This window comes from Coccinella septempunctata, chromosome 2, assembly GCF_907165205.1.
Source record: "Coccinella septempunctata chromosome 2, icCocSept1.1, whole genome shotgun sequence".
Lineage (NCBI taxonomy): Eukaryota > Metazoa > Arthropoda > Insecta > Coleoptera > Coccinellidae > Coccinella > Coccinella septempunctata.
The window spans coordinates 25,557,037-25,579,309 of NC_058190.1; the positions used below are offsets into that span (position 1 = coordinate 25,557,037).

A 22,273-nucleotide genomic window follows, 5' to 3' on the forward strand; every position below is an offset into this window, starting at 1 on the left:
TAACTGAGGTAATTGTGATTTACAAATACAACTGTGAGTAGGTCACACTGAAAATCTTCTTATTTACATGTAAGTCTTGTTTTTTTTTTCTTTAAAATGTTTTTCAGTCAATTGGATAAACTATGACAATGCAGTTCGACAGTTGCAAGTTCCATTGAGTACTTTACAAATTTTGCTTAATTCCTTTGCAATTGTTTTTCATTTATTTTGGAGCTTCTTTGTGATTATTACTAGGGAAATGGGAATTCTGAGTTCATTTTCAAATTCGTTTTATTTTTTTTATTTTGACAAAAGTTGAGGCTATGTTTTGTGAGGAATAATCTTCGTATTAAGTTGCGCAAAATGAGGAAATCGCATTCAATTAAAGTAAAAAGTTGACAGGCAGTCAACTTCTCACTTGTTATTTGTTATGTGCTTGACTGCATGAATAGTGTTTTTGAAAAATTCAATCCACATTCAATTTAAACTGAAATTGTTTTGTCAGGTTACCTAAATTCACACTAATTGTGAGAATTATTTATTGAGCTGTCTTGACTGGAGTCTTTTTATTGAATTAATCATAGAAAACCCATGAGTACTGACACATAATATAATTCACTTAACGTATTAAGTCAATCATCTAAGAGAGCAATAAGTCTGTACAGGTTTTAAAGTCACGTGTTTGATTAGTTCTCTGTCCGATTTGGTATGGTAGAGATCATCAGTCTGCAGAAAAATCTTTGGTCGGGATACTTCATATTCCATAAGTACAAAAATCCAAAAAGAAGTGGGTTCCAGTAAGATTCCATAATGGGTCAACTGCTAATGAAAATACTGATGATCAGGGTCAATACCTATTATTGTTATTTTCATTTATATTCATAACTGTTTCAATGAAATGAACAGTAATTAAAAAATTAAAAAAATGAACAGTAAATAAAAAAGTTTTTGTTAGTTTGTCAATAAAAAAGTTTCAATAACTCGCAGCAGTTAGTGTTTTTCATTTGTGCAAAGAAATTTTGTTAGCATAAGAACTCAAAAATCCTAATTGACCATAATCACAAAGTAGGTTCTATATACAAATATGTATGAAGTTAGTCATGAAATTTCTCTGAAAGTGAAAAAATATTAAGTCGATGATATTTTTTATCAATGAAGTATGAATTGTTATTTTGTGCAGGATCCAAAACGAACATAATAACTATTTATTTTTGTTTCTCTACCAGAGATTCATTTTATGCTCTCCCGAAAAATTAAAATTTTATGAGTTTGGTCTGGGCACGGAGGTTATTTATTTTGTCAGGCTCACCTTTCTTTCTATTTTACTGTTTAAAGCTAGCATACAGTTGAATCTGGATAAATATTTCCAAATTTAAACTATTTATCGGATTTGGGAAAGATGGATGATATAGTCAAATCAACGCACAATCTAATCTTCCAATTCACAATCTTTGATGTGTTTCCAAGGGGTTTTTAGTAACTTGTGTGAAAAAGGACATGAGTATAAAAAAAACACCTCCACATAAATTTTGGGATTGTAATTCATCTTACTCTGTTTAATTGCTGTTCATAAAACGAGAAGTATATGTAATTCTGGTACAAGTATATAGTCTACAAGTCTTACTTATAGTTACAAAATATTAATATGTACCATTTTCTAGTATGCTCATTTTGGCAGCTTTGAAGCTGTCTCACACAGGATTGTACGGTTGGGTGCAAATGGTACGTTTTTCCACTTGTATTCAATTGTTCAAATGGTAGTCACATAAGTGAATACGCTGGTCCATACAATGGGTCTTTTGTGATACGGCTCTCAGTAAATGGTAAAGTTGTTTACCAAGCATTGCCATATTTCATTCAAACAAATGAAAAAATCGAGGTTATTTATGAATATTTTTATTTTTGAATGGGAATACATGTTATTATCACATTATTTACTGTTTGTCATCTAGTACTGAGTTTCATGATGACTTTTTAGTCTTTCAAAAAAGCAACAATCAGAACTACTGTTGAAGTTCATTTAGAGACATTTAATTTGAATTACCTTTATAACTGTTGTAATGAATATAATATAAATAAAAAGTTTAATTGTAAGAGGCAGAGAAAAATGCAATTCTATGCAGTATAATAAGAAATTTTTTCTTTGTTTGGGCTTCCCATAAAAATAGGTGCTATTGTTAAATTTTGCATTTGAGGTGATGAGATAAAAAAAAAATTATATACAAAAAACCTATAAAATGCAGTAGATGAATGTTTAGGTTTTATGAACAAAAAATAGGACATTTTGATTTCACAGATCAAAAATGAAGTATAACATATTAAAATAATAATTATTCTTGACGAAGTATCATTACTCAAATCATTGACTATAAATTAATCGTATAGTCAATGCTTAAATATACTATTAAAAAATCACTTTGAATGCACTTACTTGATGCCATTTGTTTTAGATTTACATGAATTATATCTGTGTTCCAATCATTATTTAATATGCTTGATTATTATTTATTTGATTTTTGATATTTTTTAAATAAACTGTTTTTGTTAGAAGTTCAAGTTTTAATAACCGATATCCTTACTTTGTGAAAAAGTGTAAATTTTTATTTTTCCAATCTACTAATTTAGATTTTAAAAATGATTTTTCTTCGCTGTTGGCAAAGCTATGCTCGATAGCATTCATAGAGATTCTCCAGAGTTCAGAAGAACTTAAATTTAAAAATTTCATTGCATACTGAAACTCTTGTGTTAGAGATGTTTTGAATACTCCTTTGTCGTCAGTCTGTAAGAGAACACCTTATTAAGATTAATTTCTATGAAATATATATACAATACTTTTTTTGAATGGTACACCAGTGGAGAATATGTTGAATTTTTCTCCGCTTCTCGTATTTTGAAGAATATTAAAAAAAGTTATGTATAAGTCGACGACTTAATGCATATCAACGAAGGCGGCTACAGACGACATGGCAAGCTTTGGGCAACGTCCGCTTGTTCCAACGTTGGCGCATCGTGATCGTGTGTATGCAAAACATGGCAAAGCATAGCCTACTAGAATTAGTACTTCTAGTAGGCTATGGGCAATGCCAACACTGGCGCTGGCCAGGGTTCGCCTAGAAGGCGGTATTTTCAAATCACATCAAAGGGACTTGTGGAGACTCGCCAGTGAATCGCCACGACACGCGGGACATAATTTGAAACTATAACGTCCAGTTTCATAATCAAATTTAAAGTCACTTTAAGCTTAAAGATTCCTTTACTGTCATTTTTAGTGGGGTTAAAGGAAGCTCTAAAATTAAAGTGACTTTAGGTTTGATTATGAAACCGGCCGTGGCGGCCGTGAGGGGTTTCAACGATTTGCATCAGGTTTAAATGGTTTATGGTAGGTATCCCTCATAAAGGAAGTTCGTAATTTTTGGTGTTTTGTGAAGTAGGTCGTGTCGTCGTGCATGGTAAGTTGTGCAGTGGATTTAATAAATTTTTTTTGTTTTCACTTATTATTGTTTTTTAAGCGAAAACGACTGAAAACTGCAACAATAACACTATTACATGGTTCCTTAATTTATATGAGAAGTACCCCATTATTTGGGATCCACAAAACGTCAATCCATTTTTTCGCACGCTTGTTCAACGTTCGCCTTCTCACTTGCTTCGAAAAGACTGGCAAGATAAGCGTGTCGTGTGTATGGTCGTGGGTGCACTAATATGGAGAATATAGCAACGTTTATACAAACGTTCGCTAAAACGCTGGCCAAGGCTTGCCATACCGTCTGTAGCCGCCTTTATAGTTAGATCTTGGAAGTTATTATACAAAATTGCAAGCAGTGGCGGATTTGCCTTAAGGCCAAGTAGGCCCGGGCATAGGGCGGCCAGATATTTATTGCTTTCTTTTTGACCGTTAGTGCAACTCTTGAGCAAAGATTATAGAGTTAGTTAGACCTAACTCTTTGCTCTTGGGTATGGTGCATCTCGCTCGAGCACCGACGCGTCATTTTGACAGGGCAGTGAAGCACCCGAACAGTTCGCTTTACCTTCCCCGGATCCTTCTTGCACCAACCTAGCTCTTTGTAATGCTCTTACTTATTCGGAATTGTGTCAATAAGGTTATCATTGAAAGTTTTAGGAACGTTCGGCCAAATTCAAAGCATTGGCGCATTTGTTGTAATGTCTGCGATAGGTTTGGTACGCCGTGTAATTGTGACATTGCAGACCAGAGAAGTTCAATACAATTTTGGTCTGCAGCGGGCAGTGAACTCTAAAAGAACTTTTAGTTCGACCAAGCGGTCTATTGTAGCACACAGGCACGCTCGTAGAGCTAGATCTCTCCCTCCAGTCCCATCCTGCCCAAAAAGGAGACAGCCATACAAAGACATCATGACGAATTGCATTCTCTTTAGAATTACTTGGTTTTTTGTTCAATATGAAATTGAACGTACCATAATTTAGGTAACACTATTTTTTTATGTTTTCAAATTACAAATACTTTGAACAGTTGCGAAGTTAGAAGTCTTCACTCCACTTTTTTCAAATGTTATTTCCATTTACAAACATAATTTATTCACTATTACAGAGATAGAAGTTCAAGAATTTGGATGAAAACTACTGAATTTTATGGTACACTTACATTCAAGGAAAACGGTAAGTCATCCTTAATCCATTCTTGAACATGATGGTTCTCATAATCACATGTTCCAGTTATAACGTTCGATGAGAGACAAATTTCTGAAGTATAGAAATAGAAAATTATTCTTTCAACATATAAATTACATATTATGTTGAATTTACCTGTTGGTATTTTCAGTTCTTTCAATTGATACCAATTTTTCTCACAACCATTATAATTTGGATGTATATAACAAGCATGTCCTAATCTATCTGGTTTGAATGCTAATACTTCTTTTATTTCCTCTGAATTTTCAATTTCACCACAGTGAATTGTAGTTGACAGGCCTGCTTTTCTGGCCTTCTCAAAAAGATATTTCAACTCATTGAATGATCCATGAATAGGGTTTCCACTAAGATCTATCCCTGAAAATTTTACTTCTTATGAATTCTCCGACTTAGTACAAATGGCTAACTAGCCTGAGGTTGAATTTCATAGTAGAGGAAAATTCAATATTGTTGAAATATAATACATTTCTTTCTTATTGAGCAAACACATTACTACCTGCTGGTACCTTGTATTATATCAGGATACTTTGATCTCATCTTCAAAATCAAATCTAAATGGTTTTGACATTTTTCTATGCTATGCTGCCGGTTTAGGGAGAGAATCAATTTTACCATCATATGATTTTTTGTGTCTTGAATTCCTCTGACTACCGATTCAACATAAGTTTCCGAACTCATTCCTACCTCATATCTAGGTGTTGTTCTGAGTTCTAAGTAGATAACATTTTCTTGAGAGAATTCTTCAATAACATTCTTGGTTGCTATATAAACAGCCTCAGGACAATAGGTAGCTTTATGAGCAATACCAAATTTCTTAAAAGTATCATCAAGATTTCTTTGGTCAACTGAAGCACATTGATAGTCCTGCACATCTTCTTCACGACATCCTAATATTCGCAGAATCTTATCACTCAAAGAACCATTCAGATGAGCATGAAGTTCCTTTAAAATAAGAAGCATGGTTGATAATTCATTAATGTAGAGAAACTAATTACTGAGAATCAAAAATTATACTGTATAATCTTTGCTGAAAATTATATTTTATAAAGACTCACGATTTTTGGCAAAGCAAAACAGAAATTGTTTTCAGATACAACATCCATGATATCTTATTGTAATATCAATTTATAATAATAATTATATAATATTATCGTAGCTTAGCTTGGTAAATTTCGAATTTGAATATTTCCATAGAATAAAAAAACTAAAAACAGCTGATTACATATTTTCATAGACCATAGACCAGATAAGAGACGTAGATAGAGGAAAGAGCCTTCCTCTATCTACGATAAGAGAGTAGAACACAGAACAGAAGTAGAGCGGTGTGAAGTTGGCTGCTCCTGCTGACAGCACAGATTATCTCTGTAATCTGTGTCTGACACAATCCCGAAGATGCCCGAAGCGGCGATGGCCGCCAGTGGCGTACACCTACTCTTATTTTCGCCGAAAAATCGCTTCTGCGGAATGAGATTAGCAGTTGAAAGAATATGAACATTTGATTTCGGTTTATTTCTTTAATTTCAAATATTTATACAATCATTTTGACGTACACACTCATTATTTTTATATTAAGACATCTCGAACTCATAATTCCTTGTATTACTTTCGAGCAAATGGTTTGATAATAAAAACGTCTAGGGGACGATGGGGTAATTGCGGACGCGGGGTAAAAGCGGACATAGGGATATCTACTACTACTAGATCCTTCTCCATGCGCTCAAATATCATGACCAAGTTGTCTAGTTTCAAACATCTTTAGAGTGAAGAAAACAGTTACTACCAGTGATCGTTCTTAGTTTTCAAGAAAAGTCATTTCGAAAACTTGTGATCTTATTTTGAGGATTTTTTATTTTGCTTGTGGTGTATATCGAAAGAGTGATGTCGAATAGTAAATAATTTCTATCGATTGTTTCGTTTCAATAGAGGTGATGCTCAAATAACATTCAACAAAAAATTGCACTAGTCTCAAATTTTTGCTCTATTATATTTGAAAGGCCATTTGGGGTAATTGCGAACAGGGCAATCATCCCAAGTATGGTGAATAAAAAACAATGATAATTATAGTTTGTTACAGATGTTTCGAAAATGTATATGAAAGACGTAGAAAAATAATTTTACAACAAAAAAAAAGGCTATAATTTTGCCTTTTCTGCTAACTACTATTTCTTAGACTAAAAATGTTTGTAAAATGCGGTAATTGGGTTCACGAGAACTGTTCAGGTGGAACATCATCCGAAAAAGGTTTTATCTGTGCTTTCTGCAATTAATATTTACCTCAATTGAGTAAATGCGTGAGTACCCTAAACTGTTTCCAACTAACCCAACACACGTCCTCTTTTACCCCAAATGATTCGGATAAATACGGACAGAAAGGGTTTTGTATTTCTTGAAAAAAACAATTTTGTTCATTAATCCCGTGAAATTATAAATGATGATTCTATTAGTTGATTAACCAAAGATTAATAAATTAATAAAATCAGACTGATAAATTATTATCTACAAGTTATGGAGGGTACCCTCTATACTACAAGTGTTATACATCATTTTCCTTCAGCGTCCGCAATTTCCCCATCGTCCCCATCGTCAATTTGTTTCCGAATGAAAGAGGAATTTTCAACATTTTCTGCGTTCAAGAGGAATTATCAATAAATTGACACCGAATAAAATGAAAGGGGTGATTCTTAGAGAGAAATTGAAGTGAATATTTGGTATAAATTTATTTGAAAAACCTTCCCCCGGAAAAGTTACACCCCTCCGAAGATTAACAAAAATATTGTTTTTCTTTTTTATTTTCCCTGTATATCAAGCTTTGAGACATGAAAATTTATAAATATCATTTCATTATTTGTCAATGTCATTAACACATTTTGGAATTCAGAAAGGGTTGAAATATTGTTGAGATATTTTTTCTCACAACTTTTTTTTTGGGTGAAAATTTTTCTTTAAAAACCATGGCTGAAAAGCCCAATTCATATACTAACTTTTTATTTCTACAAGTTTTTTCGACAACTCGAAAACACGAGAAAAACATAAATGTATTGCAACTCATCTTAGTTAACATTTTATCGAAAAATATCCAACCAAATTATAATTTTCTACTAGGCTAAGACTTTTACAACTAAAACAATAGGGAACAAATAATTTCTTCAGCTTAATGTATAGGGAAAATTTTTTATAAAGCTTCGGGAGGGTCTAATTTTTTCGGGGGGACGTTTCTCAAAGAATTTTATACCAAATATATCCATCTCCATTTTCACCACATAATATCCCCTTACATTTTTCTGTGTTATTCAGATTTTTCAGATTCAGTTTTTGATATATTCTCAGGTAAGACTTTTGAAATATTTTAAACCATCTGAGAGAATCTTCGCCCCAAGGCATCGGATATTAGTGCCCCCATACTCTTTTATATTTATTCAAATGAATAGATAAGCAAAAATATATTTTTTTATTCTTGAAACTAACTAACAATTCAAATATTCAACAAAAATAAAATAACGATCATTCTAATGCAAAATAAATATTTTTGTAACGTAAGTTTATAACATTACATAATTAAAAAACCATTTTTGATAAAAAGACAGGTAGGTACTCAGTAAGATAATTTTCTTGATTTGAGTCCAGCAAACTTGTTTATTATTTCCTCGAAATCAATACTTCTTGTAATTTGTTATTTCATTTTCTACAGATAAGAGTACCAAAGAATTTAGTCTCTCTGACCTATGAATGGTCGAGCGCTAATAATTTTTCACCAACTTAAACTTTGAAAATGATATCTCTCCTGCACAATTGGATGTAGGGGTGCACAAAAATATTCTTGCAGCTACCTTCTACCTCCACATTAGGAAATGTGTTTTTCTTGATTATATATACCTACTTCTTGTAATTTCATTTTCTATAGATAAGACTGCCAAAGCATTCAGTCTCTATCGAGCGCAAATTATTTTTCACCAACTTCAACTTTGAAAAATGATCTCCCTTCTGCACAGTTGGATGTTTGAGTGCTCAAAAATATTCTTATTGCTTTGGTTTTGGTTTATAAGTATTACTAGTACTAACACCAGGTTGTACATTTTTCCCTTTGAGCACCTAGGTGTGTTACACCTGTATGAGCTGTATAAATCGATCATAGACACATTTATCCCCATCATACACAAAAAGAACAAATCTACTTTTTTCGTGTAAAATCCCTTCACCATCGATCCTGTCCATCAGAAAAATTTCATATATTTGGAGTTATTTATATACAGGGTGATTCATAACTATTGGGACATAGGCTAAGGGCAGATTGTTTGGACCAAAATATGGTGATACCAAAATATACCTCAATAAAATATTGCTGTGGAAAAAGATAGAGGGCGTTGGAAATAAGGAGACAGAATAATATTTTCTTCGAAGTTCGAAAGAGCTTTATTAAAAGAATTAGAAAAGGCATAGAAGTCGGAGAAGGCCACGTAGAACATTTAATTTAAGTTTATTCTTTTTATGTTACATTGTTTTTAATTATGCTTTATCGTCGAAATGAATAAATAAAATAAATAAATCGTTACTTCAAATCCCCTTCCGATGCTCTGAACTGTTCAATAGTGTTTTCCTTAAAAACGGATGAAAAAATATACAGCAATATTTTATTTAGGTATATTTTGGTCCTATCGCCATATTTTGTTCCAAACAATCTGCCCTTAGCCTATGTCCCAATAGTTATGAATCACCCTGTAATTATAATCAGATGGGGAAACCAATTCATCATATTTGGTCATCTCTCATCTCATCATCTCAAACTTCATAGTTTCATAGTAAGTAGGTACATATTTACATATATTATTTTCGTGATGTGTCATAAGGGAGGTTGGTGAAAAAAATACAAAAATTTTTAAATATGTAGATTTATTTTCAAGTGAAAGAGAGAATTTGAATATATTTAGTGGGTTCTGTAGGAAAAATTAAAATTGAATTGCTGGAAACCTACAGAATTTTCAATATCAATATGATAATTTAAGAACTACTTTTATTTATAAGTAACTAACAAGAAAAATGAAATTTCACTGCGTATTTTGTACCTTTCTGTACCATTATATGCCGAACACGGCTTTACCATCGTGAAAACTCAGAGGTAGAGGTAAATAATAGTTTCAGTAAAATTCCGGGCTATGTGAAGTTAGCCACAGTTTTCCAGCCACGGTTTCTAACGCAAGGAGATATATCTCCTTGTTCTAACGTAATCACATAGCCTACTAGAAGTTCTAATTCTAGTAGGCTATGGCCAATAGAATCGGGGATACAGGGCAGATACGAGTTATTTATATGAACAATGTTGCCATATTTATTTTGTGGTAAGATAATTGAGTCATAATGGGACAATATATAATATTTGATTGAGTATCGATCTCGATCACATAAATTGAAACAAGCCATATATTTCTTAGGATGGCAAACGAAGGGTAAAAAAAGAAAGAATCTGTACGGAAGGGCGGACCGCATCACTTGCATAAACATTTTTTTGGTTGTCCATGCACACTAAAACCGCAGTTATTTCAGTAATGAATAAAACTTGTCACTTGTGCGGAAAAATAGGAAAGGAAGGCGGTGCCACCCGAACAAAAATTGTTTCGGAATGCCTATTGACCACATACACTCAAACCGCAGTTAATTTTTTTGTAATAAAATCAGTCACTGATAGGTGGAAAAATGGGAAGGAGCGGCGGTGCCGCTTGAACGAGAATTGTTTTGTAATGCCCATTGAACGCATAGTCTAAAAAGTTATTTCTTTCTGGATGACCATCGAGGCGTCTGTAAAAAATTAAATCAGTCACTGATAGTGCTGAAAAATGAGAAGGGGAGGCGGTGCCACCTGAACAAAAAATGATTTGGAGTGATTATTGATCAAACACACTAAAACCGCGGAATTTTTTTTGTGGCCGTCGAAGTGTCAGTAACGAAATAAAATCACGTTTAGTCACGTATAGTGCGGAAAAATGGAAAACAGCGCCGGTGCCACCTGAACAAAAATGCTTTTGGAATGTATTTGGTCAATAAACCAAATACACTAAAACCGCAGTTAATATTTTTAGACGGCTGTCGAAGTGTCAGAAAAATAACTGAGTCACTGATATAGCGGAAAAATGGGAAGGTAAGCGGTGCCACCTGAACAAAAATGGTTTTAGAATGCCTATTGACCAAATACACTAAAATCGCAGTAGTTTTTTTCGGTGCCCGTCGAAGTGTCAGAAAAAAATATCAGTCACTGATAGTGCGGAAAAATAGGAAGGAGAGGCGGTGCCACCTGAACAATGGTTGTTTTGGAATGTCTTTTATCCAAATACACTAAAACCACAGTTATTTTTTTCTGGATGGCTGTCGAAGTGTCAGAAAAAAAAAAAAAATCAGTCACTGATAGTGTGGAAAAATGGGAAGGAGAGTCGTTGTCAGTTGAATAAAAACTGTTCTGTTCACTAAAATACAGTTCTTGTTTTGTTAACGCAAAAATGGCATAATAAATATGCCAATCGAGTAACAGGAGAAACTCATTAACTTTCGGTTCTTTCTAATATCTGCATTATATAATTGCAATGACATTGCACACTGCAAAAACCCTATCGGCTTTTAGTGGAGCGTCGGCGCCGTTAGCAGAACCGCCGCCAGAAATTTTACCGCCCTGACATAATGAAATTTTGCCGCCCCGTCAGAATTATATTTTATCACTTATCACCTTACTGAAAATCATCTTTATGAATTGATGCATGTGCCGCTGTGAATGGTGAAAGAAAATAAATGAAATTAAGGTAGGTATTTACATTTACAGGCAACTGAAAACGAAACATCAGCTCGAGCTGCTCGTTAGGTCGGCAGAACCGCATTTTGTGGAAATACAAAACGGTATCGCTTAAACCCCAAGCCTTATGTTTTGAATAGTATGAATAGCAGAAATGAAGCGAGTGATACCTCATTTGAAGGGCCTTTTTTTTTCAATTCATTCGTTTTTGAGATATTCAAATTTTAATTTCGTAGGAATTTGGTCATTTAGTTAAATTCTGCTGTGTAGATCAATCAAATTTTCACAATTTATTTTATGGTTGCGACGATAAGCGTTAACTGCCATACATCAGTAGTGTATTACTTTTTTTTCTTTTAATACATAACAATATATGTAGAATAGTTATTTTTCTATCAAGTGCGGAAAGTGATACTCAACTGCTTACCCGAACTCTCGTTCAGGCAACGGCAGTTTCGTGCGGGCAAGACACTTTTCGCAAGAGTTAGGAACTAGTAACCCCAGCGATCTATTTTTTCGGTGGATCCATCTTTTACCAACAAATCAATAAAAAAAAGTTATAAGCGAAAAAAACGAATATTCCACTACGGTCAATAACGGATGTATGATATCAATGCTGCAGTCTGTTCCCTTATTTAGAGTAGAATGACGATGCGGATAATAAGCTATATGCAAGGATAGACGGAGTGAATTCTCATCAAGGATTATAAATTGAGGTTTATAATCTATAATTTCATACTTTTTTTTTCTACTCAGAATATTTTACGGATTTCAACTCCGGGAGAAATATCAGTTCAAAATAGACGGTCCGAAAAATTGATGGATAGAGTAAATAGATAAATATCCTAACATAACTTTTTTTCATAATGAAAGCGTTATAACCCCAGCTCTAACGATTAAAATGAACCACCAATATTCTGTAGACGATGGAGAGCATGTTCCTCATATTTTTTCGAATGTTCAAAACGGTTGGCCAATAAAATTGATAGAGAAATGAATCAGATTTACTCAGAAAAATTTCTATTTCTTTCTGACAGCCCTAGAGCTCTAACTATTCATTCATGCATTTTACGAACGAGAGTATGTTCCTTTTTTTTGTTTTGACAATTTAAAATGGCCAAGAAAATTTATTTCCCAATGCACCCATTCCATCAATTTTCTTGGATGGCCATTTTAAATTTTGGAAAAAAAGAGAGACATGCACTCCATCGTAAAAAGAATATCGATTCATTTTCATCGTTGGAGGTGGTTTTTCTGAGTACATTCTGATACACTCCTTTATCCACCAATTTTCTTGGCCGGCCATTTTAAACTTGAAAAATGAGGAATATGTACTTCATCGCAGACTAAATAGTTCATTTTGATTCTTGGAGCTCTGGTATGAACAAAAAAAATTATGTTAGGGATATTTTAGTTGTCCCTCTATGTACTTCACTACTTCAGCCATCAATTTCCCTGGCCCGGATGTTTTGAACTGATTTATCTTCTGGAGATGGAATTCTTAAAACATTCTGAATAGAAAACAAATCGGTTCATTTGATCGTTGGGGGTGGCGTTCTAGGGCTGTCAGAATGAAACAAAATTTTTTCTGAGTACATTCCTCTATCTACTAATTTTCTTGGCCGGCCATTCTGAACTTGAAACTAGTTTCCTACCTATTTTAATATACCATAAGATACTACTATTGATTCTGAGTTGAATTGTATATCTAACTCATTTTCGGACAAAAATTGATATTGATGGTTTTTTCCCTGAACCCCTCAAATATGATTCAACGGTCAGCGATAAGATATGATACTGGTTGATAGTCTCTAGTCCTTGGCTCCACCATGGAAGGCCTGCTCTGGCAATCGTGCACACTCAATTGGTATTATCTACTCATTGTAACTTGTACTCTCACTGATACATTCTCACGTTCATTCATCGTGCTCGATATACATGTTAGTTTAGCCTTCTGCACTCCTCGAAACCAACGATTAGTGGTTTCCGTCATTAGTACTCTCGATTTGTACCTCGCGTAATTTATCAATTGTATCATCTATTTTTTTGATGGACATTCTAATCGAGCTTACTTGTAAGCAGTCCTTCTCTGTAAATGTTGTACCAACGTAACGTATATTGGTTATAATATTCTTGTCCTTCTCATATTAATTATAATATTCTAGTACTTCTCAGATTAATTAATTTTGCTCTTCTCATTTAACTTATAAGATTCATGCACTGTTCATAGTTAAATCATAATTATTGGTCAACTCACATTTAATGTGTTGATCTCTCATTGATGATCAAACTTTGACAATGTAGTTTCACCTCTTGGCCTATTTCACTATTACAACTCGGTCTTCTCATTATAATTCATTATTCTAACCTTCCTTTTTCCGATGGAATAAAGAGGCTCTCGCAATCAATTTTCATTGATTGCTCTGTCACTGTAAACGCTGTATTAATTTTGAATTTATTGAACTCCTTACAGTCTAAGTCTGACCTCAAATGACTCCTCATTTGAACTGCTCTGGATTATCTCTGATTTTAGTTGAATAATGTCTCTCTGAGTCTATAGATGTTGTAAATATTTGTTTTCTATTACTGCATTAGCTTCATGCAGGTGACTTTTTCATTTTATGATTATGAACGATATACAATAAATGTTTTTATACCACCTCCAACTCAATTATCTTGTTATACAGTCTACTATTCTTATTTTTCAAGATCATAACTTCCCCGATTTTGAACACGCCTTATCGAGTTGTGTAAAAGGAGGGCGCATTAATGAGTATTTTTATATGTTTACTTGAGATAATCAATAAGAAATTCGAAAAGAGTTACCATTCGTATTTATTGGGGAATAGCAGCAGCATAGCATACAGGTATTACCGAATTCGGAAATGATCAGTCTGTTTTATTATCCGACGTTTAATTCTATAACCTGTCATTTGGCATTATGAAACTCATCTTCAATATGATTCAATTTGATATTCTTCACCCCAAAGGCAAAGGAATAAGTATAAATACGCACCCTAAATTCGTATGATTGCGATATACCTAATTATTATGAATATATAATAGTCTCTCTAATTTTTTGTTGTTTTTGTTTCTCGAGTATTTTAAATCTCCCCCAGAAACTTACTTATTTCTGAAAATGAAAATCATTTCTGTAATTTCATAGAAGCCGTCTCAAATACTGATCAGTCGGTGACGCTATCAGAAAGACCGACTAGCTTGATGAGCGAGACATAACTATACCTTTTCAACTCCAAATTGAGACTAATCACATTTAAATTGGGATTAAACAAATTCAAAATGAGAATAAGCAACTTCAAAATGGTAAACACAAGTTGTGTGATGGGCTTTTTTTTCTCATCCTGTCCGCTCCTTACTTTTGCTCGGGCGCCAGTGGATCAATCAGTAAAACCCCACGTCTTGCACAGAATCTCGAAATAATTAGAGAGCCCGGGTAGACTTAAATGATCAGTGGAGAAGGGAAGCAGTGAAAACTAGGGTGGTAGCGTCTTCTTGGTCTCTGCCTTCTGACGGTTTTTAATCGTTCAAAAAGAGTACCTATCTCTTTTAACGAAAATCTAGCTGTAACTGATTTAGGGAACAGACTCTCACTGGCAAAAATAACTGTCAACAAAATAAACGTTCAGTTCTTTATTCCTACTGGATTAAATTATGTACAAGTAGTAACAAATGTTGATGTCACTCCAGGAAAGTACGGTTGAAATAGACGGTAAATACGGTTAAATTTGTTACGGTCACTCTAGGAAAGTACGGTTGAACTAGACGGTAAATACGGTTAAATTTTGTATGGTCACTCCAGGAAAATACGGTTGAAATAGACGGTAAATACAGTTACATTTTGAAAGCCTGGCGAGTCACTCCCCCTATCGGCAGAAATCGGTACGGTGGCTGGGCTGGTACAGGTCCAACTGCAGTGCACCCTGTCTCTCTCTCTATCTGTGACCCTCAAAATGGCTGCCAGTCAGACAGCAAGTCGGAGTAAGCTGTCAACCTAAAATGTGATCGGTCGAAAGTCGGCAATATATTAACAAATTGAGCACTAAAAATACCCCAAGCCCTCCTGGGACCCAACGGCGGTCGAACGGTCGCGGAAGCCGGCACTCTACACAGCCTACAATAACTAGATTAAGTTTAAACGGTAGGTAGGTATTTTCAGCTAGTTCAACGGACTAAAGAAAGCGGAAAATAGCGAAGTGCACTACGTAAGGAATAATAATGCTACAAGTGACTTGTCTTAAACTTTCAAACTTGTCGTGTTTCTAACAACTGTCCTGCACGGTAAAACACCTTATACACTTCCCTTGGCACTTCGATCTCAATTGATTTCGCTCTTGACCTTCAGCGCAGAGCCTCGAAGAAGTACCCCTCCCCGCAGTCTCCGCGGAAAACGGTCCACACTATTGGTAACTCATTTCCCCATTGGATATACTGAAATTGTTTGGTCAATCAACTGGCTCGGAAAGAGACGGAAACAACTGAAGAGAAGGAAGAACGGAGCAAGTTGAAAGATCTTTTTCGAGTCAGAAAAAGTACGGTTGAACGGAAAGAATTCTAAAATATATGAATTCTGAAAACAAAAGACATATACGGTTTCTGCTACAAATATGGGACTGGTCGGTGGAAAACAATGACAATATCAATCGGTAAAGTCCCCCCTATGATGATATAACGGTTTCCTTCATAAATGTTTCGGTGGTGAGGTCTTATTATGCAAGTATCGGCGAAGAAATTTCCTTTTTGTGGCGGAGCAAAATCTGCCACTTCACAGCTGCTTATTCTCATTTTAAATGTGTTTAATCTCAATTCGTGATTAGTCTCAATTTTAAGTTTGAAAGGTATAGCTTGACGAGCCGTATGAGTGGCCGCACATCTCACAGGCTAACTGGGATAGCTATTTATGAGTACAATGGGGCATCTTCGATCGTTTTCCATCTGGCGTTATTCCCCTTGTTTCTGCCTGAATTGCATTTTTATTCGGTACTTTATTGCTACACCTATGAATTGTTTGGTTGACTAAGCTCAAAGAGCCGACGCATAATATTGGCGTCTTCACGATTGTCAGGGATACCAAATGGAGTACGCTCCACCGAAGAAAAGCAGTTGATGACCATGGTTTCGGTCTCGTCAGAGCAACATAGCTTCTTCTCCGATGGAGTAACGTTTGGAAATGAAGAACCCTTATTCAATACTGGCACGCGCTAGTGTGTACTATCCAGTAACCTATTGGTTACCATGTTGCTAAGTTTGTATTGCTTTGAACTGGTTTGCCTCCCCGGCGGGTGCCCCGTTTGCCGGCCTTAGCCGTTAGGTTAGACTGTAAAATGAGAAAATGTAGAACCCCAGGGAACATGCATACATTTCGAATGAAAAAGTTCACCCATAAAAAATCGTTGCCTCTTTCGAAATTTGTAATTGTTAGAATAACTTGACAGAAAAGCACTTTAGCGATAAATTTTTCAGACAAAAGTTGCAGGTTCTCTGGTTCAGATGGTGACTATGTTTTCGACCATGACCTCGATATTGAAGGTCAATTGCGTCTTCCATTGGGAAACCTTGTACTTGGGACGCCCAAAATGAAAAGAGCGAGAATTTTCACGTTCATATAAGGCCATGCCACCCTTCTGACCTTGAGGCTCCCTCAAGTTGAAACAAGCAAGTAACGGATCGGCACAAAAAAACAGAGTATTTCTGAGGAAAATATTCTCCACTAGATATTATTTATTTATTTGAACCGGGGTCGTTGCGGCTCGGTAAGCCTTTCGAGAACTGCGACCATGTAGGGTGAAGTCGGGAATCCCGGCCAGCGGGGTAGTTCCGGGCGGACGGTTTCTCGTGTGTTGGCAACCATACAACTTTTTATGTCTACTGTGGGTTGCATATTTATAGATGGCCATTCTAAATTAGGTATTCTCGAAGATATGTTAATTGATGTTTTTATTGAGTTTACTATGTGTTTTGTACCTAGTTTATAATTTCGATGTTTATCTTCAAACCGTCACTTCTCCTAACCTAAACCAAAAATTCTAGATAAACAAAACAAACATGGCGTACATATGGGGTGATACCGGCCAGACTAAGGAGGGGTATTACACCATTTTCGTAAAATTTGAGGAGAGTAAATTTAATTATGAAATAAATAGGGTTATATTATTTTTCCACGGATGCCACGCAATTATGCAAGAAAAACAACAAAAGCCTCTTGGACTAAGGAACAGTTAGAAGCAGCACTGAATGCTACTGCAAATGGGTTACCCGCGAGAAACAGGTGCTACAAAATTTAATATTCCTAGGTCTACTTTACAAGACAGACGAAGAAAGGATATTTCGTAACCTTTATTAGGCCGAAACCCAATTTTTTTGCCCTGGGGAAGAAAACGAAATTGCGGGTCAAATGTTTATTCTTTCCCAGGGCATAAGAGTGCACCTTTGCAGGACATGCAGGACATTACCCAAGCTGCATACATCCTGCATGGCAAGCGGCTTCTGGTCCTCGATTGTACGGCAGTCCTGCTGTTGGTTTGAACGCAGCTGTATTGCTATAGTACATAGTCCTCACCTGACCAGTAGCTGGGAGGGTTATCAATGTACGTGTTGCACATCTTATGGTTCTTAAGTGCATTCAGTCCAGTGCCATAGTAAGATTGGCGGAGTTCACTGGCCGTATTATTGTTCTTTATGACAGTGGTGGCGTTTGGCAGTCTTGTCATCTTTGTCACCCTGTTCATGCAGACTGAGGAATTCTCTACGACGCAGTCCATAATTGGCTCCTCTTAGTCGCTGCACCCGACGGGAGATTATAATGGGGATGACGCATCGCTTACGTGGGTGGGCAGATGTAGTGCCCTCTTTATGCCCCACTTAATGGCTCTATCTGCTGCCTTCAGAGTCTGTAGATGTATTCGGGTGTTCTGCAATGAGTGCATATACCTAGGGATATCAGATGAAATTTGAATATCTAGAGCTTTAGGTCAGGTTTCAGTGGGGCTCTACCATAGACATATTAAACACATGGACACTGCGAAGAGAGAGAGGGGGTGCGGCCGAAATAAGATAGAGTTAGAATGGGCAAAACATTCGTTTGCACTTTGTATTTCTCGAAATTTTCAGAATTTTCTCATCAATTTTAGATCAACTTTGAATGTCGTATCCTTTTTCTATTATGAAAGTAATAATGGTGTCCTCGTAGAGTGCAATTAATAGTACGAAATGAGTTGAAAAGACAGATAAAGTGAAATTTCACAGGTATAGTAACTTCGAATGGATTTGGCGTGGATGTGAAATTGGCTGGTCGAATATACGAACAGCCTCCGTCCAGGTGATCTCCCCACCAATATGGCAAAGCATTTGTCCACGTTAAGGTTCAGGTGGTGCAGGTCAAAGAAATCCTGGCATCAGTTTTCTTGCCAGATTCACATCATATCTGCCAGCACCAACAGGTTGTCCGCATATGCCATGAAACTAATCCTCTGATCGCCCAGACAGATGACATTGTGATGCTCCAGCTCTTCTATTGCCTCGTCCAATTCGAATTTGAAGATGGAGCGGGACATCGGGTCGCCTTGCTTTGTACCTCTCTTGACAGGAAGGGTACAGATCTCCCCCAGCACAAGAAATGGTAGTTGAGGTTTCTTTGTAATCAGCCATGGTGTACTGGCGAGTATCTTTATCGATGCCCTTGCCTTCTAGAGCTCTCTCCACAGTTGCATGTGGAGAGTTGCATATGGAGTGTTATATTGGTATTTTCCAAGCCCACAGAAAGGTTCAGGTCCAGCAGGCATTAACCTTGATGCTATTTTTGCAAGTTCATCGGCATTTCCTTGAACACCACAATACCCTGGTACCCATAGTAGAGTCACTTTATTGCCTCTGGCCAGTTGCTTTATAGTATTAAGGCATTTCCATGTCAGCAGAGATCTCTGGCAATGTGATTCCAGGGACCCCAGGCCAAGAAAGTCTCATGATTTTCTCTTCTCTACGCCATGATGAATTCGACCTTGGCGAATACTGGGTGTTTCACGAGAAAACGGATAAACGAAAACCTTGAATAGAGGGCATTGAGCTGAGTTCAACAACATCTCATATGTTGTTACATCCCTGTATATGGGTTTGTTGTTTTTGGTGGCACCTTCCTGACAAAGTCGACACATGAAAAACATGATTGACCGCGCCGACACACATGCTCTTTCCTGGCGTTAATTATTCATTTCGTCATTGTGCTGGCTTCGTTGAAAAGACAAATATATTGCTTTGTATCTGGAGTGAATTTTGAAATACGATTTTTTCGGATATAAACTGGAATAAAGCTTAACTTGATTCCCAAATATAGTGGGAAATCAAATCGCAATTTTGCGGAGAGCTATATATATATATATATATATATATATATTTGTGATCATTGTTCATTGCCAGGTGAGTGAAAGTTTAAACGCAGTGTGTCGACCCTGTCAATCTTTAGATGCAATTTTAATTTTCTACAGACTCCAGAAGGATTTTTATACGTTGGTTCAAGTACCCCTTTATCGACACCACCAAGACAATTGATTGTAGGAGAATAGTATCTCGAGGATTTGAGGATCTTGTCATCCGCCGACGCCATTTTGCATCCATATCTTGATGTCTTTCGGGAATGCCTTCCCGCACATGATTTTAATTCAATTAATCATTTGTATTAATTGTTCATATCTGTTTGGTAAGGAATATAATTGTGAATGGTGGAAATTCTTTCATTTCTTTGGGAAAATCATAGATACAAAAAGAATTCAGGCCTGGCCTCCTCTTCGAATAATAAGAACGTAACAAAGTGGTTCCGATACGGTTCATCTTGATTTTCTCATGATTTGGTAGAATTTTTGTTTACGAAATCCATTGTACTTTTAATATTACATGAATGACAGAAAAATTTCACAACCGAGTTACTTACTAGATCTACTCAGTATTCAGAAGCTAATAAAATTTTATATCTGTTAATTAGGTTGGAAGACTTCTGTGTCACAAACTTATTAATTTCCTGAACCATCCCACACTTGTCCGGCTAGAACATTTTGATTTTTAGTATTAATTTTGTCAAAAAATGTCGAATTTTGATTTCGAATTATTGGAGCGAGCTTGGATCGTTTATGAGTTGAACATAAGAGGTTTCACAGTATCAAAGGAAAATAAATCAGAACTCGCTAAACACCTTAATGCTTGTATACTTCGTAAAGGTTTGGAAGTAGAAGAGTTACCTGAAGGAATTATTTTAGATGCCGATACTGAGGTACATACAAATTTGTGGAGAAATTTTGGGTACCCTATCAAAGAAAATTAAATGCATTTTCACTGAAAAATTGGTTTCATACTTAGGGGTTTCATTCTGGCATTTGCAGGGGAGGTTGAACCGTTTAAAGGCAACTGATGAAAGTGAAATTACTAAAATCGATGAATTGAAAGATAATTTAGCATAACATCTTCGGAATTCAATGAATTAAGATCCATTTTATTGAATGAATCCTTGTCTAGCGGAAATGATATCGGTGAGAGCGATATCACTTCACCAAAAAATTTCCTTTACACATAGATACAAAAAGAATTCAGGCCTGGCCTCATCTTTGAATAATAAGAACGTAACAATGTGTGTCTTAGGTACTCCGTTTCCAATATACAGGGGGGTTTTCTGAAATTTCTCAAAATTTCCTTTGGTTATAACTCCTGAAATTCTTGATCGATTCGACTGAAAATTTTGATTTAGGTTAAAATTGTTAGTTTCAATGAAACAGAACATTAAAATTCGAGAAAAATCTGGACCGGACTCAGTAAGATTTTATTCAACTTCAAACTCATAAAAAACACCCTGTTTGTAATTTTTCAACATAATTTAAATATGCATCCATATGCTTATCCCATATTGCAAATGAGTAGTTTGTTAGTTCGATTTAGATCGTAAAATTCGTTGATTTAATTTTCTGCGGATGTTATGCATCTGAATTATTTTTATTTATTAGGTTCATTGAATAATTGTTTTGTGGTCAAACGCATCTTGAAAAAACAGCCTGCATAATTGAAAATGTTCAATTGACTTTTTTCGTTCTCGAAATATGGCTTGCTTATGTTTTTGATATTTATAGCATATTTGGTTATTCGGAATTGTTATTTACAGTGATAATAGGCTTCATCATTGATTAGGAACAAAGGTATAAATAAAAAACTAAACTACCATGAAAAAAATAATTATAACTCGATATCTTCAGAAAGAATCGATTTTTATAGAAAACTCGGACCTCAATTACTCATTCATTTTCACCTCATTCGCCCTTTTAGTGGGGGTAATAATTGAAAATTCGTTGTATTTTTGAATTCTTCATTGATTTCATTATTGCCATTATTGGATCTATGAAGATTGATCATATTTATGCACAGGAAAAAGTATTTATCAGTATTTTCAGGTCCCTTCATCAAGTTGAAAAGCCAAAAATGCTAGAAATGCCAGACAAGTGTACTAATAGAGAATATGCAGACGGATGGATTGGAAGGGGAGGTCACCAACATTGCTTGCTTGATCCCCTGATCTGACGTCTTTCTTTGGAGTTATTTAAAGACCAAGTTCTATGAATCAGATATCCTGACTATGGAACAATTATTAGATGGAATAAATGCTGCTTGCGACGAAATTCGTAATAAATGTAATGTACCTAAAAAGACGAGCAGTCATGAGCCTCATAAATAGGGCCAAAAAGTGTATAGAAGGTGGTGGAAATCATTTCGAACATCTACCTGACAGAACTAGTTATCCATAGGAAGACGATTTATCCTGAAGATCAAGTTTCAATTATAAGTTTCAAGATACCGTAGTTTTTC

The 22,273-nt window shown here is 35.5% G+C and overlaps 1 protein-coding gene across 1 annotated transcript; it reads right to left on the reverse strand.

Annotated features, from left to right (window-relative positions):
* Positions 1-1,859: 1,859 nt before the first annotated feature.
* LOC123306753 (adenosine deaminase-like protein) lies at positions 1,860-5,836 on the reverse strand. The gene is made up of 5 exons (XM_044888875.1): positions 5,703-5,836; positions 5,154-5,589; positions 4,762-5,004; positions 4,601-4,698; positions 1,860-2,758 (listed from the first exon to the last, which is right to left on the reverse strand). Exons 1-5 carry the CDS (start codon positions 5,748-5,750, stop codon positions 2,555-2,557), a joined length of 1,029 nt encoding a protein of 342 aa, XP_044744810.1. The 5' UTR covers positions 5,751-5,836; the 3' UTR covers positions 1,860-2,554.
* Positions 5,837-22,273: the final 16,437 nt, after the last annotated feature.